Below are 21,418 nucleotides of genomic sequence, written 5' to 3' on the forward strand. Positions count from 1 at the left end.
GTTACTTATTTCATACTTGCTAATTTCTGAGAAGCATCTTTGCTAGTTTATATCATCGACAAAAATACATTTTTCACCCCTAATGTTTAAGGTGTTAACCAATTTCATCCCTAAAGTTTCATGCACAACACATTTTATCCTTGTAATTTTATAATTTTGATTAATTTCATCCTTCAAGTTCATAAAAACACATTCCATCCTCATAATTTCCTAAATTTTGCAAATTAAGGACAATTGGTAGATTGTCAATCAATTTGAATGGGATAGCGTCACTTGATCACAACATGGCCATTAGTAAAAAAAAATGGATTAACTAAAACCTCAAAAATCTTTTCTTTATTCACTTTCTCATTTTAGTACAAAAAAGACTAAGAAATTTTTAGCCACCATTACTTTCTTCTTAATCACAATGAGGTACACGAAAATCTTGGCAAAAGAAAATGAAGTCAGTGGGAAAGAAACAATTCCACTATAGCCAATTGAAGAAAAATGTCAAACATACCCATTACAACAAATGTGAGAAAAATATTAATGCAAAAGAATGAATGCTTTAGATTGTCATTTATTTGCAAGATTTTATTTTGTTGTATCATATACATATTTTTCAATCATCTATTTATCTTTCAATCTATTTATTTAGTCTCAAATATATCATATCACCATTTAAAGGGAAAAAAAGATATAGTCTCGTATCAAAAAAACACTTGTTGTTATTTCTATAATTTAATCAATAATTGAATTAAGTATTAATAATACAATTATGAATGGGACATGTGATGATATTATGTCTAAATTGGTTAACAATCCTTTAATTGGTAGGAATTATAAAATTATGATGATGAAATGTGTTTTACATAAATTTTAGGGACAAAATTGTTCATAATTACAAAATTATGAGGATGAAATGTGTTTTGTGTGAAAATTTAGGGACGAAATTAGTGAACACCTTAAATATTGGGGATGAAAAGTGCATTTTTTCCTATATCGTCTCTTCCCACGTACCTAAATCTGATGCTTTGTGACTTATCCCGTTCAACACACATTACCATTACATCATCCCTTATTACAAACATCAATTCCTAACATCTGCTCCAAGGGAGGTTTACATCTTTCAAATGTCTTCATCTAGCAATACTGGAGGCGGATCTACTGACCTAAGGTACCAATATCGCTACTGTAGTTGTGGAAGAAGGGCAGCCCTGAAGATCGTCGAGTCACAGAAACCAACGAAGGGGTTGCTGTACTTCGTGTGTGAAACAAAAGCATGTACTTTCTTTGCTTAGTGCCATCCAATAGGGAGGGATCACGAGCAAATTCAGACTAACTACTGTCCCACCTCACCTAATCGACAGGCTATAAGCAGAGAAAGCTCCTTTGACAGTCCCGGAAGAGTGCTCCATGATTCAACCTCGTTCTCGCACCATATGCACGGCATCGAACATGACATTCGACAAATGAAAACTTCATGAGGATTTCGGTAGCGGTCGCCCTTCTGTTGCTACTAATAGCAATTTTTCGCTGACTCCACTTTATCCAAATTGGACCCGTATTTGTGAACGGTTTGGCGGGTAGTTTTTCATCCTTGTATGGTATTAACGCAAAGTAGGTGCTTCTAACAACTGTTGGCTTCTCATTTTGTCAGTTGATGAGCAAGCTGTAGTAAACCATAGATGCCGTGTACTAATTCAATAATTTATCTTACATAACCTTGCAAGTTATCATGAAAAATAATGAAACTGTGTATGGACATAGTGAAATTTAACTTCAATGATGTGTAACCCTGTATCCACGTGACCCACGATGTTGGCGTACAGGTTATTTCACGACAAAAGCTGCAAACTTTGTGTTATTGTCTGTAATTGATTACCCATGCGACGTAACACTTATCAACAGTGGCGGTACTACAAATTTCACGCTTTGTACCTAAATATTCTGAATTGACATAGTTTAGGCGCAGCAGGTGTTGTAGCTGTGCAAGTGGTAACCAAACAAGGTTTTATACCTAAAAACAATATTATTGTTGATCTCGTCGAGTCACTGGGTCAATGTTGATAATGCACCTTTGTGTCTAAAACGATAACACCGTAAAAGCCAATTTTTTTACTATATAACATAAAAAGAAATAATACACTATTATTCCGGTTGAGGAGGTACGAATCGTACACAGAGGTAGTAAATTTGGGTCATAAACTTAGCAAGACCATAGAGTGTTACACATCTGACTTGGGCCAAAAAAATGTTGCCGAAGGTTTGTAACTTACCTGTAGACTGTAACTGTGTATGCACATAGTGAAACGTAAGGTCACTGATGTGTAACCCTGTATGCACGTGACCCTTAATGTTCGTGTACATGTCATTCCATGATAAAAGCTGTCAAATTTATTTTATTGTCCAAAATGAATCATGACATAGTTCACCAGCTGCATGTGACTCTACAGCTTCCACTGTCGTGACGAAATTGTTGGTCTGAAATACGTTGGCCCCTGATATTTTAGGACATTGGGAGGGTCATGCGGACTATTAAAGGGCGCGGTTGTAGTTTTATATCCCACAACAACAAAAGTTTGTTCGTCCCCCTTTCATTATCGTTTATACTTTCCATTATATTCCATTTCACACTTCTCATTCCCGAATACAAAATTTATTATTAGTAGTCTTCCACCCCTCTCAAAGTTGGTGTACAGGACCAGAACAAGAAGACAGCTGCAAAATTTATTTTATTGTCTGAATTGATTTGAAATAGTTCACTAGCAGCATGCGACCCATCATGATGCTTCCACATTTGGGACGACATTGTTGTCCTGTAAACGATTAGAAACAGCACGTAACACGTATATTCACTGTCGGTACTACAAATCTGACGCTTTGTATGTAACGAAACTTATCCGACATGGTTCAAGCACTGCATGTGAGTCTACAGTCTCTTCTCCCGTCATATACTAGTTGGCCTCATATGCAAAAATGTCGATCTCACTATTTTAATGAGATATTCGAGAAGGCCTCGCTACCCAATGTTTTGGGGTTCGAAATAATCATTGTAACTATTCTCAATAGACACTTAATAAAGTGTCTAAGAAATTTAATGTGTCAGTGGGAGGAATTATCGTTTCTGCCAAAGGCAATAGCACAAACAAAAGAAGAGGAAAGTTTCATCGAATATTAACTAGTTGTATTATCACTAGTTGTAACATCGGGGAATATCTAGTTGGAATATTATTCAGTTTTAAATAGAGCAAACGAAAAGTTGCTAATTGCAAATTCATTAGTTATAATGAATTGTACCATACACCTAACTGGTTGTAATGCAATCCGTACATAGTGAAACGTACATGCCACTGATGTGTAACTCTTTATCCACGTGACCCTTAATATTGGTGTACAGGTCATTTCATGATAAAAGCTGCATAATTTGTTTTATTGTCTGAACAGATGTGACACAGTTCAATGGCATGCATCGAACTCTACAGCTTCCACTGCCATGACAAAATTGTTTGCTCTGGAATGCATTGTCCAGTGATATTTTAGCACATTGTTCGGGTCCGGCGGACTATAAAAGGGCGCGGGTGCAGTAGTATATCCTTCAACAACAAAAATTTTTCCGTCCACCTTTCATTACTGCACAAACATTTTTCATTTTAAATTACTTCACACTTCCCATATCATTCTACTGAAGGGTGGCAATGAACCCGTGCCTGAAATTTATTATTAGTATTCTTCAACCCGCCTCTAACTTCAATTGCAGTGTCATCAATAGAGGGTTCACACAGAAATCAAGTTCTTGGGTGCCAAATAGCAGCTAGTAGGTTGTATGATGTTCGAGAAGATCTCGCTAATTTAATGAGATGTTCGAGAAGGTCTCGCTACATCAATTATTTTGGGGTTCGAATCGACCATCTTTATGTTCTCATTAGACACTTACTAAAATGTCTAATGAAATTTTATGTGTTGGGGGGAGGACTTGTTGTTTGTGCCAAGTGCAATTGCACAAACAAGAGAAGAGGAAAGGTTCATCAGATATTAACTAGTTGTAGTATCACTAGTTGTAATATCAGGAAATTTCTAGTTGTAATATCACTAGTTTTAACTAGATAAGACGAAAAACTGCCGATTGCAAATTCATTAGTTGTAATGAATTGTAACATATATATAACTAGTTGTAACTCAAAATGGTACATGGCGTAATCAAAATTTGTTGCATTTCAAATATTAGTTACCCTACTTTCAAATTACTTGTCCCAACGAAGTATCATGTTCTTCTGCGAAACTGTTACTTATTATGTGGTCACCTGGAACCAAGTCGAGCCGCCAATTGTAAGTTCATTTCTGTACTGAAGGAGTACTACCTATTGAAGTGCCTGTAATACTATCTGTAATACTTATCATTAATACAATTATAAACAAATTTTCTAAGTTTTAACATACAAGCAAATGACAAGGTGCCTGTACAAGCACATCAATAAGCGGTAACAGCTTATTAATTTCTTGTAACGTACATATGCTGGTTGTAACTCCTTGTTACACTTGAAAAGTAAGGTGACTGACGTATAACTGGGTATTCACGACCCAATTGTTGTTGGAGTACAGGTCATGATCTAATCGAATTGAACCATTATTTCATCCACATACTATACATTTGACCAAACGTTGAGTCTATTCTCTCGTTAATAGATGGTTGCCATACCTTCATCTACTCACCCAGGAGTACTATCCTGTGGAGAACAGCATGAAATGACACAGCAAGCAGTTGGTCAAGTTGCTAGAAGAAACCATTTACTATGCATGGTCCGAAACAGGTGCTCCGTTAAAAATTTCTACCTCTTTTTTTCTCCCACCTTTTTCTTTATCAGTAGATCCTTTCTTTCATCCAACCAAAAAAGCAGTAGATATCAGCATAGTCATGCAATCCACAAACGAAGGATCTCATACAAGCTCACCATCAAATGTTCGGCAAAAAAGACGAAAAGTATCGTTGGGTCCAACAAATGCCATCAGCAAGTACGAAACACCAGACGGGAGAATTTTATATGGTACCAAACGCGAGTTCAAGAACGCTCCGCTTAACACCAACAACTCTCTGGGACTAGCTGGTCACATTTTTAAAAATACCGTCAATAATCATCTACCGTCTGGCTATTCCGTTATGGACCATGAACCCATATGGGAGCCTGTTCGTGAGCGAAGAATGGAATTAGAGGTACTTTGTCGCTGGCATGACCTCCGCGTCTCGAGAACAAGGTCGGCGGATCTTGTTATAGGACCACAAGCCAATGATGCAAGCGTATTACATAGACTACAGCGAGAAGTTATGCAGATGGAGCGTAGGTTTCACAGGTTTCATGAAATCCAAGCCGCAAAAAGACATGGTATTGGAAAACAATTTGATGTTCAGCATATTTTAACAGATCCCATGCTTATATCCGATCCGGACCTATCTGACTTTATTGAATCAAGCGACGATGACTTTCAAAGGTACATACCCCATTGTCTAATGCATGATGGCGTTCCCATGTGTTGTATGGGATACAACTGATAACAAGGGATGTAGTCCAATGTTTGTCAGGATAGCGATAAAAGTATACTCATTATAATCTCTACTCAAACAAATTGCTTACCATATTTGGATATTAATCATGCCTGTTAAACAGTCGTAACTAGTGGTAACGTAACAGTAACATATCTCTAACTGGTTGTAACCCATTGTGTACTGTTCGTTCTTCCTTTTTGTTGCATTGTAAAACTTCATTTTAACGTTACAAATTAGTTCTCCAAGGAATCATTTTCTTATGCGCACCTATTACCAACATGTGGTCGTGACCTGACTTGACCATAATTTAATTAACCTAAAAACTTGTAATACCAATTGATATGCCTGTGATATATCATGTCAATGGTGCACTAAATTCGTCAAGTGATGCAAAACAAATGGCCTAAATGATAATATTTTTATAAAAATAGCCCAATAATAATTCGAATTTATCATCATAACAAAATCAAGACAATTTATACTTTAGATTGTGTTATCTTATACATCATACCTTTGGCGGTGCGATCTATGCCAATAAATATGTTATTAAGGTATGCAATTGAATGTAGTAGAATGGTATACATATCACGACAACCATTCAACTGTTATGGTCGATTTAGTGAAAAATATCCGATCACAAAAAATACGTTCAATTCTATTGTAAAATTGTTACTTCAATTTTCTACCAACTTTATAATTTTCTAATAATTTTATACAACCCAATACAAACTATTGATGACTACTAACACTAGATGCGATTACAATTGTAATTCACTTGTCTAAATTTGAAAAGAGTGAAACATCAATGGTGCCTGTATAACCTCGTCAATAAGTCGTAACAGCTTATTAATTGCTTGTAACGTACATATGCAGCATTCTCAGGTTGGGACAACCACTTAATGTCTCGTTCAAAATGTATAGTTACACATCATTCATCAACCTCATTCTCGGGGGAGGCGACATCAACGCGTAGTTGCAATCCCTGTGTGTTATTTCTTCCCTGAAATGCGTAACGATGGCAAATCAGCAAATATTATTAATAAAACATACGATTAATGATATACGATGTCCAAGTCTCCAATTAATAACATTACATAAATATGTACTGTAACGATAAAATTTTGTCACCTGAGGTGATGGTGCAAATACATGATATGCATCAACATCACAGTGTGTTGAAATTGCCCCACGCTCCTCCTACATTATATAGTATAAGTAATCGACTGTCAACAAATCATTAGCAGTGCCTATATTGCTCACTTATAAAGTTAAATTGGACTAGACATTATAACAAAAATGATATATCAGACCATTAAGACATCTCTGACGGAGTTATGCTTGGAAAAAATAGAAAATTTGGGATGCATCCATTCGGTAGGGACACTTGCAGGAGGCCCCTGATTAGCCAAATGGTGGACTTTGGAATAATAAAAAATAATACGTTATTAAAGCGAGCATACGTTAACTACATAATTTGCATGATTTGATAGCCTTCGGGTGCCCACCATTACAATTAAAGAAAAAAAGGTAGCTCTACTACATGAACAAGAAGGTTTTATTTTAACTACTAAATGTATGCACACCGTTTGACTTTCATCGATATCAGGAGCAATAGCATTTGGAGGGCCATTCACGGTCTGACTCATTGAATGCGTCTACAAGTTTCGTATGGGTCAAATCATTGTATAAGACAAACAAAATACGTATATCAGGAGGGATGACGGCCGTAACAACATTATCACATAATGTAACTATTTATGCTGTTAGAAACATCCAAATAAAAGCAAGAGTCATGTCCATTTTATACTAACCGAAACAGAGTCAGTAGATGAACGGCATCCCATAAACATGTATTCCTCAAATGAAACCGATGTCGGCTCCGATTCTGAGACCTACAGTATTGACACGGCAATAATATTATTTCATAATGAATGTTACCTAAACTTTAGTTAATAGTATAACAATAACTTAGTTTTAGCATAAATGTTCCCAAAGTACCAAAATTTGATCCATACCGTAGTCTGTGTAGTCCTTGATAATCTAGATTTTCTTTTTACTTTGTCAAATTTATCGACCCAACTTCGCATCACTCTACTTTTCTTCCCACCGCCTTGTTTTTTAATGCCTCTTAAGACTACTGTCTCCCCCATTTCATTTACAATTTCAATTTTATCTTGTTCCTCTATATTCAGATTTTTTTGATTTTGCAAAGGTTGCTCTTCGCTTTCTGAGAGGAGGAGCTCAACTCTCTTTGACAAATCGGATTTGACAGTGATTGCTACTTTGCTGGTGTCCTCTGACATTGCTGTTCGAGTTGCGACCTTAATCATGGTTGGAGCGAGCTCCCGATAACGAGTTGAAATCATTACTTTAGGATCAGCCACAACTTCCTGTCCTCGTCGATCAAAATAGTCTCCAGCCCGAGCTCTTTTTGTCTATCGCCTCTTAATGTATTCAGGAGGAATTATTTTTATGCCCACGGTATCAAACACTTTCAACGCGTGCCCACATAAAATGCTTTCATTCTCGTATTTTTTGCAACTGCAACATACACTTAGATCATTCTGATTGAATACTACTGTTCTTTCAGGTCCACCATCATACCTCATGACCGCAAACTCCACAAACATCGCTGCATCTTGTTGTCTCAATATAACCATAGCTGTTGACTCGCCATATTCATTTTGGAATGCAACAAATACGGTTGGTGAATACGTCTTTGATGCATGCACAAGCATATGTGTTTGCCTTAACCCTACCATGTGGAACTTTTGCCTCATTTCATATTCTGCGATTAGTTCATTATGTCTCTTTTCATCAACCACCCGATTGAAATGTCTAAAGAACTGCACAAGGTCATGATCCAGTTTCAAATGATTTTTAATTACTGCATTTAGGCTTTCGCTAAATTGGGTGCTTCGCATTCCCGCGGTCCATCTTTCTTTCATCATGCACCTTGCCCATTTATCACGAATTCTATACAACCCGGAGAGCCATTCATTATTTTCAAGATTGTGTTTCTTCACCATCGCCTCCCACACCCTATTGAATTGTTCCACTTCTTCAAACTTATACATGCAGGCACTAAACATGTATGGAAGATCACTATTTTCCTTGTAGTGATTGCCAAGATGTTTCATAAAATTACGCCTTATGTGAAACGTACATAGACCGTGAAATGTTTCAGGCGTGACAATTGAAAGAGCGGTTGCCATGGCGTGATCTTGGTCGGTTAGTATGGTACTTGGATGTTTTCCGCACATTGCTTCTAGAAATGTACCAAACACCCATTTGAAAGAATCTATCGTCTCATCATACATAAGGGCAGCACCAAATATCACAATTTGCCTATGCTGGTTAAAACCCACAAATACTCCAAGTGGCCGGTATTTTTTATTTGTTTTGTAGGTTGTGTCGAATGTGACTACGTTTCCAAAAAAGTTGTAGTCAATTAACATTCCTGCATCAGCCCAAAAGATATTTGTTATTTGTTCTTCACAGTCCAGCTGTACGGCATGAAAAAAGGATGGATTCTCGAGTGTTTGCTCTTGAAAATAATTCAGCATGCTACCTGCTTCTCCATATTTCAAGCTCCTTTCCCGTCTCGTTCGAAGATATCGTTTAAGATCATCCCGAGTATATCCCACATTACCCATCCCACCTGCTTCCTTTCCCATAAGCTCATGGCTCTGTTTCAATGAAAGCCCAGCATCCTTGCTTATTTCAGCTTGGAATCCTTGAGCCACACTCACTTTTCTTTGTGATAGCATCATGTGAGCACATTGAGCAATGTGCAACTCATGATTATGCTCTAAGACAAGGTCATGCACACGGTACTTCATTGTCCCTCTAAACAACACGATAACCATCTTAGCTCCACACCCTGTTTTCGTCGGCGCTCGTGTCCTCTTTGGCATCACATCACCTTCGTACTTGTGTTTCACACCTTCCTTGCAGCAACTATATCTCTTAGACGTGGTCATGCCGTCTTTGTCTTTATTCAGATAGTCTTTACGTACACTAAAACCCATTTTAAAGGCATACTTGTTGTAAAACTTGTACGCATCCTCTTCACTGTTGAACTCCATTCCTAACTCAGGGGTCTCATTTTCTGCCAATTTGCTGCAATCCATTACTTCTGCTCCTGCCAATTATGTATCAAACACCCTAATTTGTAACATTTCATGAATAGTATGTACACAAACGACAATATAAATGTATATTACCATTTATAATGTGTTATGAATCACACATTACTCGTATACCAAATCCTATTATTACGCTTATCAATATGATTAATGATTCACATCACCTTACTTTTACTCTAAGACAACGGCATTATCTATGTACAAATACAACTCCATGTACACTAACTTATACGGACTGTAATGTATTGGTCACACGATGTAAGTCTATTTTAACTGTATATACATCCACGCTGGTGATTATATTTTGATTCTAGATTCTTTAGCTCACTGGACCTTATGTCATTCGTTAATGACAACTGCATAAACCAACTCCACATTTTCTACTATTTCTACATTTTGAGGGCCAAACAAGTACTTTCTACTCATTGTAATATATTTCTTACATCATGTAATTGACTTACAACACAAGGTTCACCCATTTATTATTCACATATGTGTCTTTTCCTATGCTTCACCTCATTCAACTCTACGCCTCCATTTTATATACACTGTATGGTCAGGAGAGGGGCAAACTAATATTGCTCCATGAGCATGGACCAATTACTAGATGCACAATGATTCATATCAATTGTAATACGGTGGCTATAACATGTAACTAATTTATAACAGGATATATATTCATTCACTTGTTAAATGTGACTTTGTTTATCTCATCTTTCCCTAATTCCAGTCAACGGTTTACTTGAATACATAACTCTAGGTCTTCCAAAAATTACTATCCCATTATAGTCCATCACTGAAAAGCTGAATGCTCACACACACACAGATACGGTACACACATACAAATACAGTACAACTTCACTATTCTTCTATCATCTTCATATTATATCCTCAGTGACTCTAATTTCATCCTTTCTTTAACAGATGTGCATGTGGGTGACAAATTATTGGCCACAATTACTGACATGGTTCAATCATGTTACCTTGGTCTGCAAATACACTTCACGTTTCACCGAAGTCGGAGACGTAGCTGCTTCTGCTATTAAGTTGAAGGACAAAATCTGGTTTCTTGAGATGCTGAATTTCCTCTATTTGCTTCTACCTTACCGCCGCTCTTGCACGCATTCAGAATACATACAACACTCTTATACCCAATTGGAGACCACAGCTGCTTCTGCTATTCAGTTTTACGGACAAACTTTGGCTTCATCTCTGTTTGCTTCTTCCATGCCGCCTGCCTCTCCACCCACTTTTCTGTCAATTGCTACCTTCATCAGAGTAAACTACACCCACTTCACCTAGAAACACCCAGTAGGTTGAATCCCACCCGAACTTCAGCTTTCTACCTTCAGTGAGTGGTTGGTCAGAGTAGATTACCTTCACAAGCACATGAAGACGCTTGCCTCAATTTTGTTTTCTGCGGCTAATTTAAAATTTCAACTTGAATTTCAAAAACCAATTCTCTTCCGTTTGCTCCGTCTGCTCCCGTTTGGAAGTCAACATTTTTTTATTTGGAACGGCGTCGTTTTTGTGCCCTGCTTCAGCCTTGCTGACTTGGCTCATTTGTCTCCTCACGCTTTTTATTGTGAGGAGACCGTTCAGGAGCGGTCGTCTGAGGACCGCTCCTGCCCCGTATCCCCAGCTGTTCTCTACCAGGAGCGCCTTTTCTTCACTCCTTTCATTTGCCATCTGACTTCCTCTTTCCAACCTTTTCTTTCTCTTTCTTCTTGTCCCTGTTCTTCATCATCATCACGAAGAAAGCTTATGTTTTTCTCTCTTCATTTTCTTTCCGATGGATGACAACAAAATCGAAAACTAGCTGGAAATTTTTTTTTTTTGCTTCAAAAACTCTTCTTGCTTCTTGCTTCTTTCTTCCAAAGCATCTTTATTAGTCTTTTAGTTTTTTTTTCCTCCTATTATTTACGAGTTTTTTTTCTTTTTGATGGACAACAACAAAATAAAAAAACTGACTGGATTTTTTTTTTTTTGCTTCGAAAACTCTTCTTGCTTCCTTTTTCCAGAGCATCTTTATTAGCATTTTGGTTCTTTTTTTCTCCTATTATTTACTAGTTTAGTTGTCTAATTTCTTCCCCTTTTGTGATGTTGTGATGCTGAAAGTACATAATTTGGAAATTTCCTCTGCCATCCTCGTGTAATTTTGTAAATTTTGTTTTCCCCTTTTGAAGTTAGGTTCCATAAGGTTATTTTCTAAAAATGGGTATTCTCACCCCCTCCGCATTTCCAACCCTCTCCTTTTAAAGGAAAAAAATAAAATGAAGAAACTAGAAAAAGCATATCAATGTTCTTAAAATAAAGTACTTGCTCTTCATCTTTCTTTGCCTTTATGAATTTCTGCCTGAATGTTTATGTTTATTATGTGGGTTGTTTGGTTGACCACTTCTATATATTTCTTGTTCAGTTTCGGAGTATGTGGAAGGCAAATGGCCCTTTAAACTTGCTGCTCGCTTGATGGTCTTAGAGAAAGTATATTACGGCAGTATTTTCGAGATATAATTTATGGGTTGATGTATCTTCGTGCAAATGTAAGAGAAGGACTTTTCATTTTTTATTGATCTTATATGTTCACTCTCTTTACTCTAAGCTAACTAACTGGTCCAACCCATCATAATGTTATTCTTCCCTTGCATAGAAATAACTTTTCCATTTTTTTAAAAAGTTTTACTGTGATACTTGTAGTTGCACAAATTATTGGATGAAAAACTAATCCTTGCTGCTTATTTGTGGCTTTTTTTTTTTTGCCAGCCCAAGGCTTCTTTACTAAAATCGATTTTTTTTTTTGTTTTCTGACATTCTTTGAAATACCTTTGATTGCTAATCCATTGTGCATGAAGTAGATGTTAATCTTCTTTGTGGTAGTTTTGAGCTCAAAGCCATCCAAAAAAGAGCTTCTTAGTGATAGTTGATGACCATACTTCAGTTTTGTTCACTACCAAGCATTGTAAGGATAGGATTTCCATTTTTGTCTTCTACTTGCCAATGCATATTGTTGCTTCCCGAATAAGGTCTGTTAGAGATGTAATCACAAAAATTTCTTATTAGTCGGTAGTATCCTAGCTTGTGTTAAGACTACCCTTGCCAATTGTGGGTTTTACATGGTTTTACAGTCTATATTCTCCTTAATCATGGCATTGCCTATGAGGTAGTATAAGCTCTTCCCCTTTGACAGATTGCTACTTAAGCTTATAGATTACCTCAAATAATTTTGCAAGTTGAATCATTTAGGAAATTTTTTTACCATGATGTTGTTCTGTTGTACATAGTTTATGGTATTGTTACCTTCATCTGAAACTCTGGTAAGATTGAAGTCTCAAAACTTGAGTGCTCTTGTAAATTATTTCACCTACTTATGTGCCTATAATTTGCTGAAGAAAATAACCATTTGTTTTCTCCTATGATGTCTTACGTATTCAACTTAACCTAAGCTTTTGTCTTTCTATATCGTTTGCTTAACATTAAAATGTTCTAATGTTTTGCAGTAATATCTTTCCAATTTCATAGAATGTAGTGCACGGTGATATTACAGCTGATAATCTCTTGGTAGTTGCTTTTGGGATTGTGAAGATTGGTGATTTTAGTGTTAGTCAGGTTGTTAAGGTAATGCACTGCAGTTTTCGCAATATTTTTACATTAAGGTGGATCCTTACTTGGTAGAAGAACTATATGCCTATGCTTGCACACTGACATCTGGATGTTGTTGTATATTCCTCTCTATAAGGTCTCTGTCTCACTAAATTGACTGTAGCTTTTTCATCTTGTATATCATGCCCGGTTATCACCAGAAAGACAGAATTTGAAAAAGGTTATTTTTGTTGTGTGGTTGTTGAAGAATTTCCAGAATGTTTGATCATGGTCCACTAAGGTGGTTTTGTGCACACCTACAAATGCCTTTCAGTAAGGCACATAAGAAAGATTAAATAAGACAAAAAATTTTTCTCTGGACCAAAAAAATGCCAAACAATAAAGGAAGAAATAGTCTTTCTTTTTGTTATAGCACATCCTTGTTACCTTTTCTTTGTTAGAAATAACCCTCCAATTTTGTTGGATTGTGAGGATCTCCTATTGAGCAAGATGGTATGCACCTTCTAATGGGTTTGTTTTTGTCATCGGTGATTGTTTCGGTTTGTCAAGTTCTCTTAACCTGCTTTTACTTTTAGGATGATAACAATGAACTTCACTGCTCTACTGGGATTCCTATTTTTACCACACCAGAGTGCTGTTTAGGTAGTTGTATGATTGATGCTGAAAGTATGCTAGACCTGAGGCTTCACTTCTGCGTACTTACAGAAGCACTTGGCCCTATGTATTTACATCTTTTTTTTTAGTATAATTAGGTTCAAACTATCATACCAAAGTAGCTAACATGTCGGTAAGTGGGTTCACAAGCATGAATACGTGATAATGTATTCCCACTGCCTCCTCACGTACAAGTGTCCTGTAAAGAACAGGAATGCTTGTTATTCTTTTTGTGCCTTGTTTATTTGCTGGTTTCTATAGTTGTTTGTAATTGGAGATTTGCACTTTTAACAGATTGTTAATAACCCCTTGTATATCCCTAATGGAATGCATTCCCCTGCTAAAGGACTTGATTGAGGGGCTTTTCTACAAAGGTTTGTCTCTAGACTATTAGTGCTCCGTGTCTTTGATTAGCTGATGATGCTTAGCAATTGATTTCCACACACATACTGCCATTCCATTCTTATGTTCTCTTTTCCTTCTCATATGGTTTTGGTTCATGTGAATCATTGAGAAGGAGATTAGAAACTTCAAAAACAATCTCTTTTCTACAAAACTTTTAAAAACTGATAATTTCAATATTTGTCCCTGACCTTTTGGCTGTGTATGGTAAGGTTTGTACTTGATGGTTAGATGAAATTTGGCCAGGACCCTTGAGAAAGAAAAAATAGTCTAGAGAAGGAAAAATATGAAATTAAAAAAGAAGGGAAAAAACACAAAAGGCCAAAGAAGCTTTGGAAAAAAGAAGGAAAAACAGATTTTGAACTGAAGCAAAAAATCCCAACCAATGGCTGCATTTTTTTTAATGTGAAAAAAGATGATGAAAATTGAAGAGGAAGTAATGGTGATTTTAATGGAGTTCTCGCATTTTCCTATGGTTCCAGATGTTTTACTGAAATCATTAACCTCAAAGGTTCATTTTACCCATCATGTGATTATTTTTTAGTCATTTTTTTCCAGTTCTTTTTTTTTCTTTTTTTTTGGGTCTTCTAAAAGCTGTTTGCATCTTTTTTTAATGGCAGCTATATGATAGAAGAAGAGTGAACAACAACTGATGGCAGGTTTTTTCTTTTTAACCATTTCATGTGTTTTCTTCCAAAAATGTTTGTTGAATTCTTAGCTCACAAGGAGCATTCTTTTTGGTTCCATGGATTTTTAAGAATTAGAGAAATGAAGCATTTTTTCATGATTGTTCATATAATCTCTTTTTTTTAGCTCTCAAAAGTTTCTTCTTAAAAGGGTGTGGGTTGGCTGTTTCTCTTAAATTGTTTTAGTTAGTTGGTAATGATTTTGACATTTTTGTCTTTTTACAGCTAGCTATTTTATACTTTTTGGGCAACATTTTATGGTCATGTGGGTGAAATTCCATCTTGGGGCCTTCTTTCTTGATTTGGATCAATATATTTTTAATGGAAATAGAATAGATATCAAAAGTTTGATTAAACAAGTAGTAGCAAAAATTTCAGTAATTCGTGTAATTTTTGTGAATATTAAATAGGAGCAACCCTGATACAAAATTTAAGACCAATTTTTAAGATAAATATCTTTGATTGACTTTCACTTTACACTTGCTTATTATTTGCTTTCTTGTTGTTTCTCTCTCTGTCAGTGCCTATTGGTTGTTCTACTAAGTTTCTCTATGATGATTTGTTCTGCTAAGTTTCTCTATGCCTCTGGTCTTACTGTAAAATCCATGTAAATTGATTGTGTAAAGTGATGATTTTGGTTAAATGCTGGTTTCATAAGGCTGAGGATGTAGAAATGGAAGAAGGTTAGTGATGTTGAATGCACTTTAGTATCTTTTGTGGGTATCTTTGATTAGAGCTCTATGTTGTTAGGATGTTTGAATACTTATAAAGCTAGCAATTTCAAAAAATTTGTGGAATTCAGCTAACATTGATACTGTATAAGTCTGTCACATATCATAGAGTTGTTGAGAATGTTCCTTACTGGAAGGCAAGGAATTTTTGACGATTCCTTGACAATGAATGCTTAAATTTCTCAACTCCTGTTTAGTTGTTGCTTGGGTTTTTCAAAATAACTGAATCATCAATTTCTTGGTTATTGTTCATGTCTCTGCCTTTGTATTTTTCATTGGTATACAAAGAATAAAATTGCAGATGAAATAGTTTGTTTGGATTGAGCATTATTTACCTAGTTTTATTTGCTTACATCATCATTACAATTTTCAATACACTTTTTTATCTTCCCAATTACCTTTTTATCTCACATACATCATATCACAAAAAGTGCTACAGTAAAAATATCCCAAATAATCCCAAATAACTAACAATCCAAACAGACTATAACACTAATTTTGAAGTGGAATAAAGTGGTATTGATTCTATAACACTAACAACTTGCAGTAAGGTTTGAGCTAACATTATAGGTTCTCAAGAGTACCAATGTCAACATTTTTTTAAAAACAACTTTCAAATTTTATTACCTTTCTAAAACTTTGAACTCATATCTTAAACTTCAATAACTTTTGCAGCATCATTTTGTTTTGGGAATTTTAGCTGTGCATCAATTCTGCCGTTAGTTGCTCCTCCATACATAGAGGTTAGTTTTTCTAGCATTCTTTTCTTATCCTGCTAGGCTTTTTTTATACCTGTTTTGCATATATTTTGTTACTTTATGCTTAGATGTAAATTTTGGGAGTTTAACTTCTTAGGAATTTCCATTTTGTATGTTTGTTCCAATATGAAATCATCAGAAAACTTGTAGACCAAAATAAGTTCATGAAACTGAAATATAGCTAGGTAAAATCAAAGTTTCATGCAATTAATTGTGCCATTTGACTATTAGTTGCCATTTAGTTTGAGCCTCAAAGACTAGGTAAAGGGTTAGTTACTAAATCAGTTTTTTTTTTTTTTTTTGCCAGATACCATGCAAAAAGCCCAGCCTAAATGGATGTGTAATCAACTACAATTGCTGATGTATTCTAACCTGTTGTATAATACATGTGCTGTTCAACTGCTTATCTTTTAAGGTAAACAATTATGTTAAAAATTACAAAGCATTAGCATATTAACAAACATTTTGTTGCTTTTGTACTCCATTAAATGCCTGTTGATTGGACATTGCCATGTGAGAGAGGCTTCTATCTACAACAACTACTGCTTTGAGCAATGTTAAGCTTTTAAATAAAAGTAAATCTGCATTGACTGCTTGGCAGTGGCAGCATTCCTTTTATTTTTGTCTCATATACAGTAATTTCTACTCTCTAAGCAAATGTTACCAACTAGCAGTTGGGGGAATATTAGCTATCGATTGGATTATGGTTAGAGTAAATGAGGTTTCTAAGATTAAATTACTCCATTACTCCCCAGGTACATAACAAAGTAGAACCTGTGAATGTCAGTTTGCAATTTTGAATTAGTATTATACACTTGGAGAGTGGATATGATTTACTTTGACATGAAACGGGTAACTTTTTGTTAGTAGTATCATACATGTTGTGTCAACCTTTTTTGCCGCTAACATAACATTCTGCTACAAGGTTTCAGGAGCCTTGTCCTTGCCACATCCTAATAGTATTTTGAAATCATGTAACGAGTGTTTAGAGAAGCAACAATAAGAAATAGATAAGAAGCTGAAATGAAACAGGGGATAGTATGGAGCATTTCTGTCCTTGATAAGGCTCTGTAGTAGTTTTGCTAAAAGGTCCAAGTTCTCTGTAGGACTTGTTACCTGACATATTTTAGTTTTGCTCATAGCATGTTGAGCTTCCTCTTGAATTTGTTCATGAGCGACTCAAAACAAAGACATTTCTGATGCATATCAAATTAGTGCAAACACAATTAGCAGATGTAAGGTAGCACTACACAGTGATATAGTATTCTGCGACTAATGACATTTCCACTTCTGTCCAGTTAGCAAGTAGCACAAAAAATGACTCTCACTTTGCCATCAAGCTAAGATTGTGGAGCTCAACTCCAAGTACATGAACACTCAATTGAACTTGTAATACACATTTGTCTTTTCCTAAAAGCAAATTGCAGGAAAACTCATGACTGCAAGAGAAGCGAATGGTTCTTTAAAAGTTTGTCCTTGACTTGCTAAAAAGTTCGATGATACAGATAATGTAGAAGGAGATGACTCTTAAAATATGGACAGCTACTCCACCAAGAAAACAAGATTAAGCTGAATTCATACTATTCAACTTTTGTACAACTCGAACTTGATACTTTTTGCCTTCTTGATTTGCCATTCTGGATTTGGCATATTGCTTAGAACTTTTTGAATGGATTATTGCTATATCTATGAATTGTGTACATTTGTGTGTGGTTATCCATTAGGCGACTTTTGTAGCAGAGGTTGAACTATGTTTGGTCTCAACTTTGTATCAATTCGTTCAGAGGACTTTGCTCCACCTCGATTATATCTGTCTTCTTTGTTTGTTCTGTTTTCATTGTATGCAAAATCAAGTTACAACTCACATTTTACGCAGAAATGAGGAACATCTTAAATTGTATGTATAAACAAGGAACATCATAATGATCTCAATAATCTTATTATATTGTCTTGCATTTTCTTAACAAATTACTTATTTTCACTGCTTAATAAAATTACAAAATCACAAAGATATTACTATACCTTTATGTAACTTTTCATACTTAATATCTAAATTTGAATAACTGGGCATTTTTTATCGAGCCTAACAATTACACCGCACATCACGCGGTGTTTTCCTTCTAGTTGATATCTAAATGTGATAATGACGAACATGTTGGAGGGGGAAAAGTGATAAAATTTGATTTAAAAATTAAGACTTCATGTACAAGTTTAGAAAACTTTAGGAGGCCTATATAGGTTTTTTGAAAACATGTCAGCTGCCCCTACCCGGCCCCTAATTCCATCCTTGCCCTCCATTTTCTTACTTTATCAATAAAATTTAGGAGCGACATCCTCCTTCTACGGAGACAGCCAAAAAAAATCCAGAAAATAGGGTGGAGTCATTATGTCTTCATATCATTTTGGAATTACATCATGTATCTGTTTGGATCCACTAGTTTTTCAAATACTATAAAAATTTTTAAAAAGTACTCTAAAAAGTAGTCTAATCTTCTTTTAATATTCAAAAAATATTTTAAAAACTCTACTACTCTTAAATATTTCAAAATATTTTCTAAAAATATCCCAAAATATACTCTAAAAACTCTGCTATAATAAAATTTTTCAAAAACACCCCAAAAAACAGCTAATCCAAACAGAGATTTTGTTGCGTTTTGCATACATCTATTGTACAAGTTCCATCAGTTGCACACGACTGATCGAATACAATTTCTTGTTTTTTGCTCAAAAGACAAAGCAATTCAAAAATTTGAAATGCCGAAATCTTATCAACATCTATGATTTACTAATTATCAAATGGTGTATGATGTAACTATTATGAAAAAGACCCGTTGTTTAATTAATCTTTAGCTGAGAAATACATGATGAATGGGGGATCAAAAACGGCCATGAAGAAACAAATCCATGTGTCTAATTTATTATTAGCAGCTAGAGTTGTAAGAAAAGAACATTCCAGCAATATAGTAGTAACTTTTTGTTTTTTTTTTTTTTTTTTTTGTAGTGCATGGCCTGCTTTCTTTCAAATGCTTTTCTTACTGATCAGCCTTCCCCACTTCCTGGGTCTTTTCATGAGATCATCTATATGACCATATTCTTTTCTGACAAAATTGTCCAATTAAACTATAAAATCCAACAGGAAGAGAGATGGAAAATTAAGGGACAAAAATTATAAGATGTGGATTACCAACTTGATCATCTCAGCGTTATGCAGATTAAACCAGAAAATTGATAAACGATAATGTCTAAAAGTTGAACTTGGATATTTCAAATGTGTATCAGGATTGTGCTTGGTTGCTTTTTCTAGCATATGAAAACATACTACAAATTCTGCTGGAAACTCTGAGTCATAAAAGTTTCTCCTCGATCAACTCTTTGTGGTCAGTGATGGATTTGCCTGAATCATTAATCAACTGACCTCACTTCTCGGCCCTTATGGGGGAGGATTTTCACCTCAAAAACTTCATGTATTTGGAAATCTAACAGAAAGCTCAATTACTTGGATTACAACAGAAGCAAGCAGTAATTTTCTCTGACTTGAAAATCAAAAGTAAAAAAGAAAATTAAGACTCTAATTCTCCTCATTGTATGGAAAATCACAAAAACTTGGTGTACTATTACTAAATGGAGAATCACAAAATCTGGGAGTACCACTGTACGGTGATTCACAAAATCTTGGGGTGCCACTTAATGGAGATTCAGCAAAAGTTGAAGGAATCACCACAGAAGATGAAACCTTGAACCTTTTACTCCTTGACCCTTCACTCACTTCTGGACTGCTCATCCAACCCATCATTTGATCCCCAAGATAAGCCTCACTGACATCTGATCCGTCTGAGTCGAAACCATGCTGCCTGAGACCAATCCATTCATTGCTACAATCAGATACGCTTGAGCTCTCCCAGGAAAATGGCTTATCAGAAGCATGGGGAACAATTACACTTGGTTGCACTACCTTTTCAATATTCTTTATGTCAACAGGCCTTTGGTATTGACCCCTGAAGTGAAAGATACTAGCAAAGGTGAAGTGGTCACTTACTCTGCTCTTGGATGACTTAGTCTCCGAAGTCCTAGCCATGATGCTTTGTAGATTTTTGCTTAACTTTGCTTTCAAGGAAGAGAAACTCATCCCATGCCGTGCATCAGATTCAGGAATGTTTACTGCACCAGTAGAAGGTGATGAACCGGATTGGCTCAAGTTTGGGGGGTTTGCGGCAGCAAAGTTGGTTCGCGCATTTTCTCCTCGTAGAGCTCTAGCTGCCTCGTCATAAGCTCGAGCAGCTTCTTCAGGTGTATCATAAGTTCCGAGCCACAGTCTTATTCGCTGAGACGAGTCTTTGATCTCAGCTACCCATCTTCCTGATGGTCTTTGTCTTACACCTACAAATCTCCGTGTTGTTGATGTGGTTGGCTGTGCCTTCTTTGTGCTGATGGTGTTAGTGGGGGTTTTCGTGGTTTCAGATCCTGCCATGAATAGTAATGCGGGCGTTCAAGAAGAGTCTAGTTTGGGTACAATGTGGTGTGAAATCAGTGAGTTATAGTGGCAGGAGAATTGTAGATTTATGCAGATTGGTGAACTATGATGTGAGAAATGGCCCCTATCAGTGGCTATAAATAAGGTCATCCAAGTCTATACCAAAAGAATATTCTCTTCCTGTTAAGTTTCTTGTTCCTTTCCGATTAATTAGTCCTCAATTGTGTGCATTATTTGTTCACATACTCCCCATGGTTGGCTCCTTGTGCAAAAATTAAGTGAAAGTCTGAGCAATGTCCATTTCCATCCATTCATATGGAACAAAATATGGAGATAATGTGGCTATAAACAAACTTGGGTGACCATTTTAACTTTGTTTCATTTGTTTTTCTATCGAGCAGTAGTACCAGTTAAATAAATGATGTTACAAAAGCTTAATGTTGT

The 21,418-nt window shown here is 35.8% G+C and overlaps 2 protein-coding genes across 2 annotated transcripts; both read right to left on the bottom strand.

Annotated features, from left to right (window-relative positions):
• Positions 1–7,959: 7,959 nt before the first annotated feature.
• LOC113729060 (protein FAR1-RELATED SEQUENCE 5-like) lies at positions 7,960–9,657 on the bottom strand. Its single transcript, XM_027253386.2, has one exon. The coding sequence runs from the start codon at positions 9,655–9,657 to the stop codon at positions 7,960–7,962; it is 1,698 nt and encodes a 565-aa protein (XP_027109187.2).
• Positions 9,658–19,734: 10,077 nt separating this feature from the next.
• On the bottom strand, positions 19,735–21,067 carry LOC113729059 (uncharacterized). Its single transcript, XM_027253385.2, has one exon. It carries the CDS (start codon positions 20,969–20,971, stop codon positions 20,072–20,074), a length of 900 nt encoding a protein of 299 aa, XP_027109186.1. The 5' UTR covers positions 20,972–21,067; the 3' UTR covers positions 19,735–20,071.
• Between the last annotated feature and the right edge of the window lie 351 nt (positions 21,068–21,418).

This window comes from Coffea arabica, chromosome 2e, assembly GCF_036785885.1.
Source record: "Coffea arabica cultivar ET-39 chromosome 2e, Coffea Arabica ET-39 HiFi, whole genome shotgun sequence".
Taxonomy (NCBI): Eukaryota; Viridiplantae; Streptophyta; class Magnoliopsida; order Gentianales; family Rubiaceae; genus Coffea; species Coffea arabica.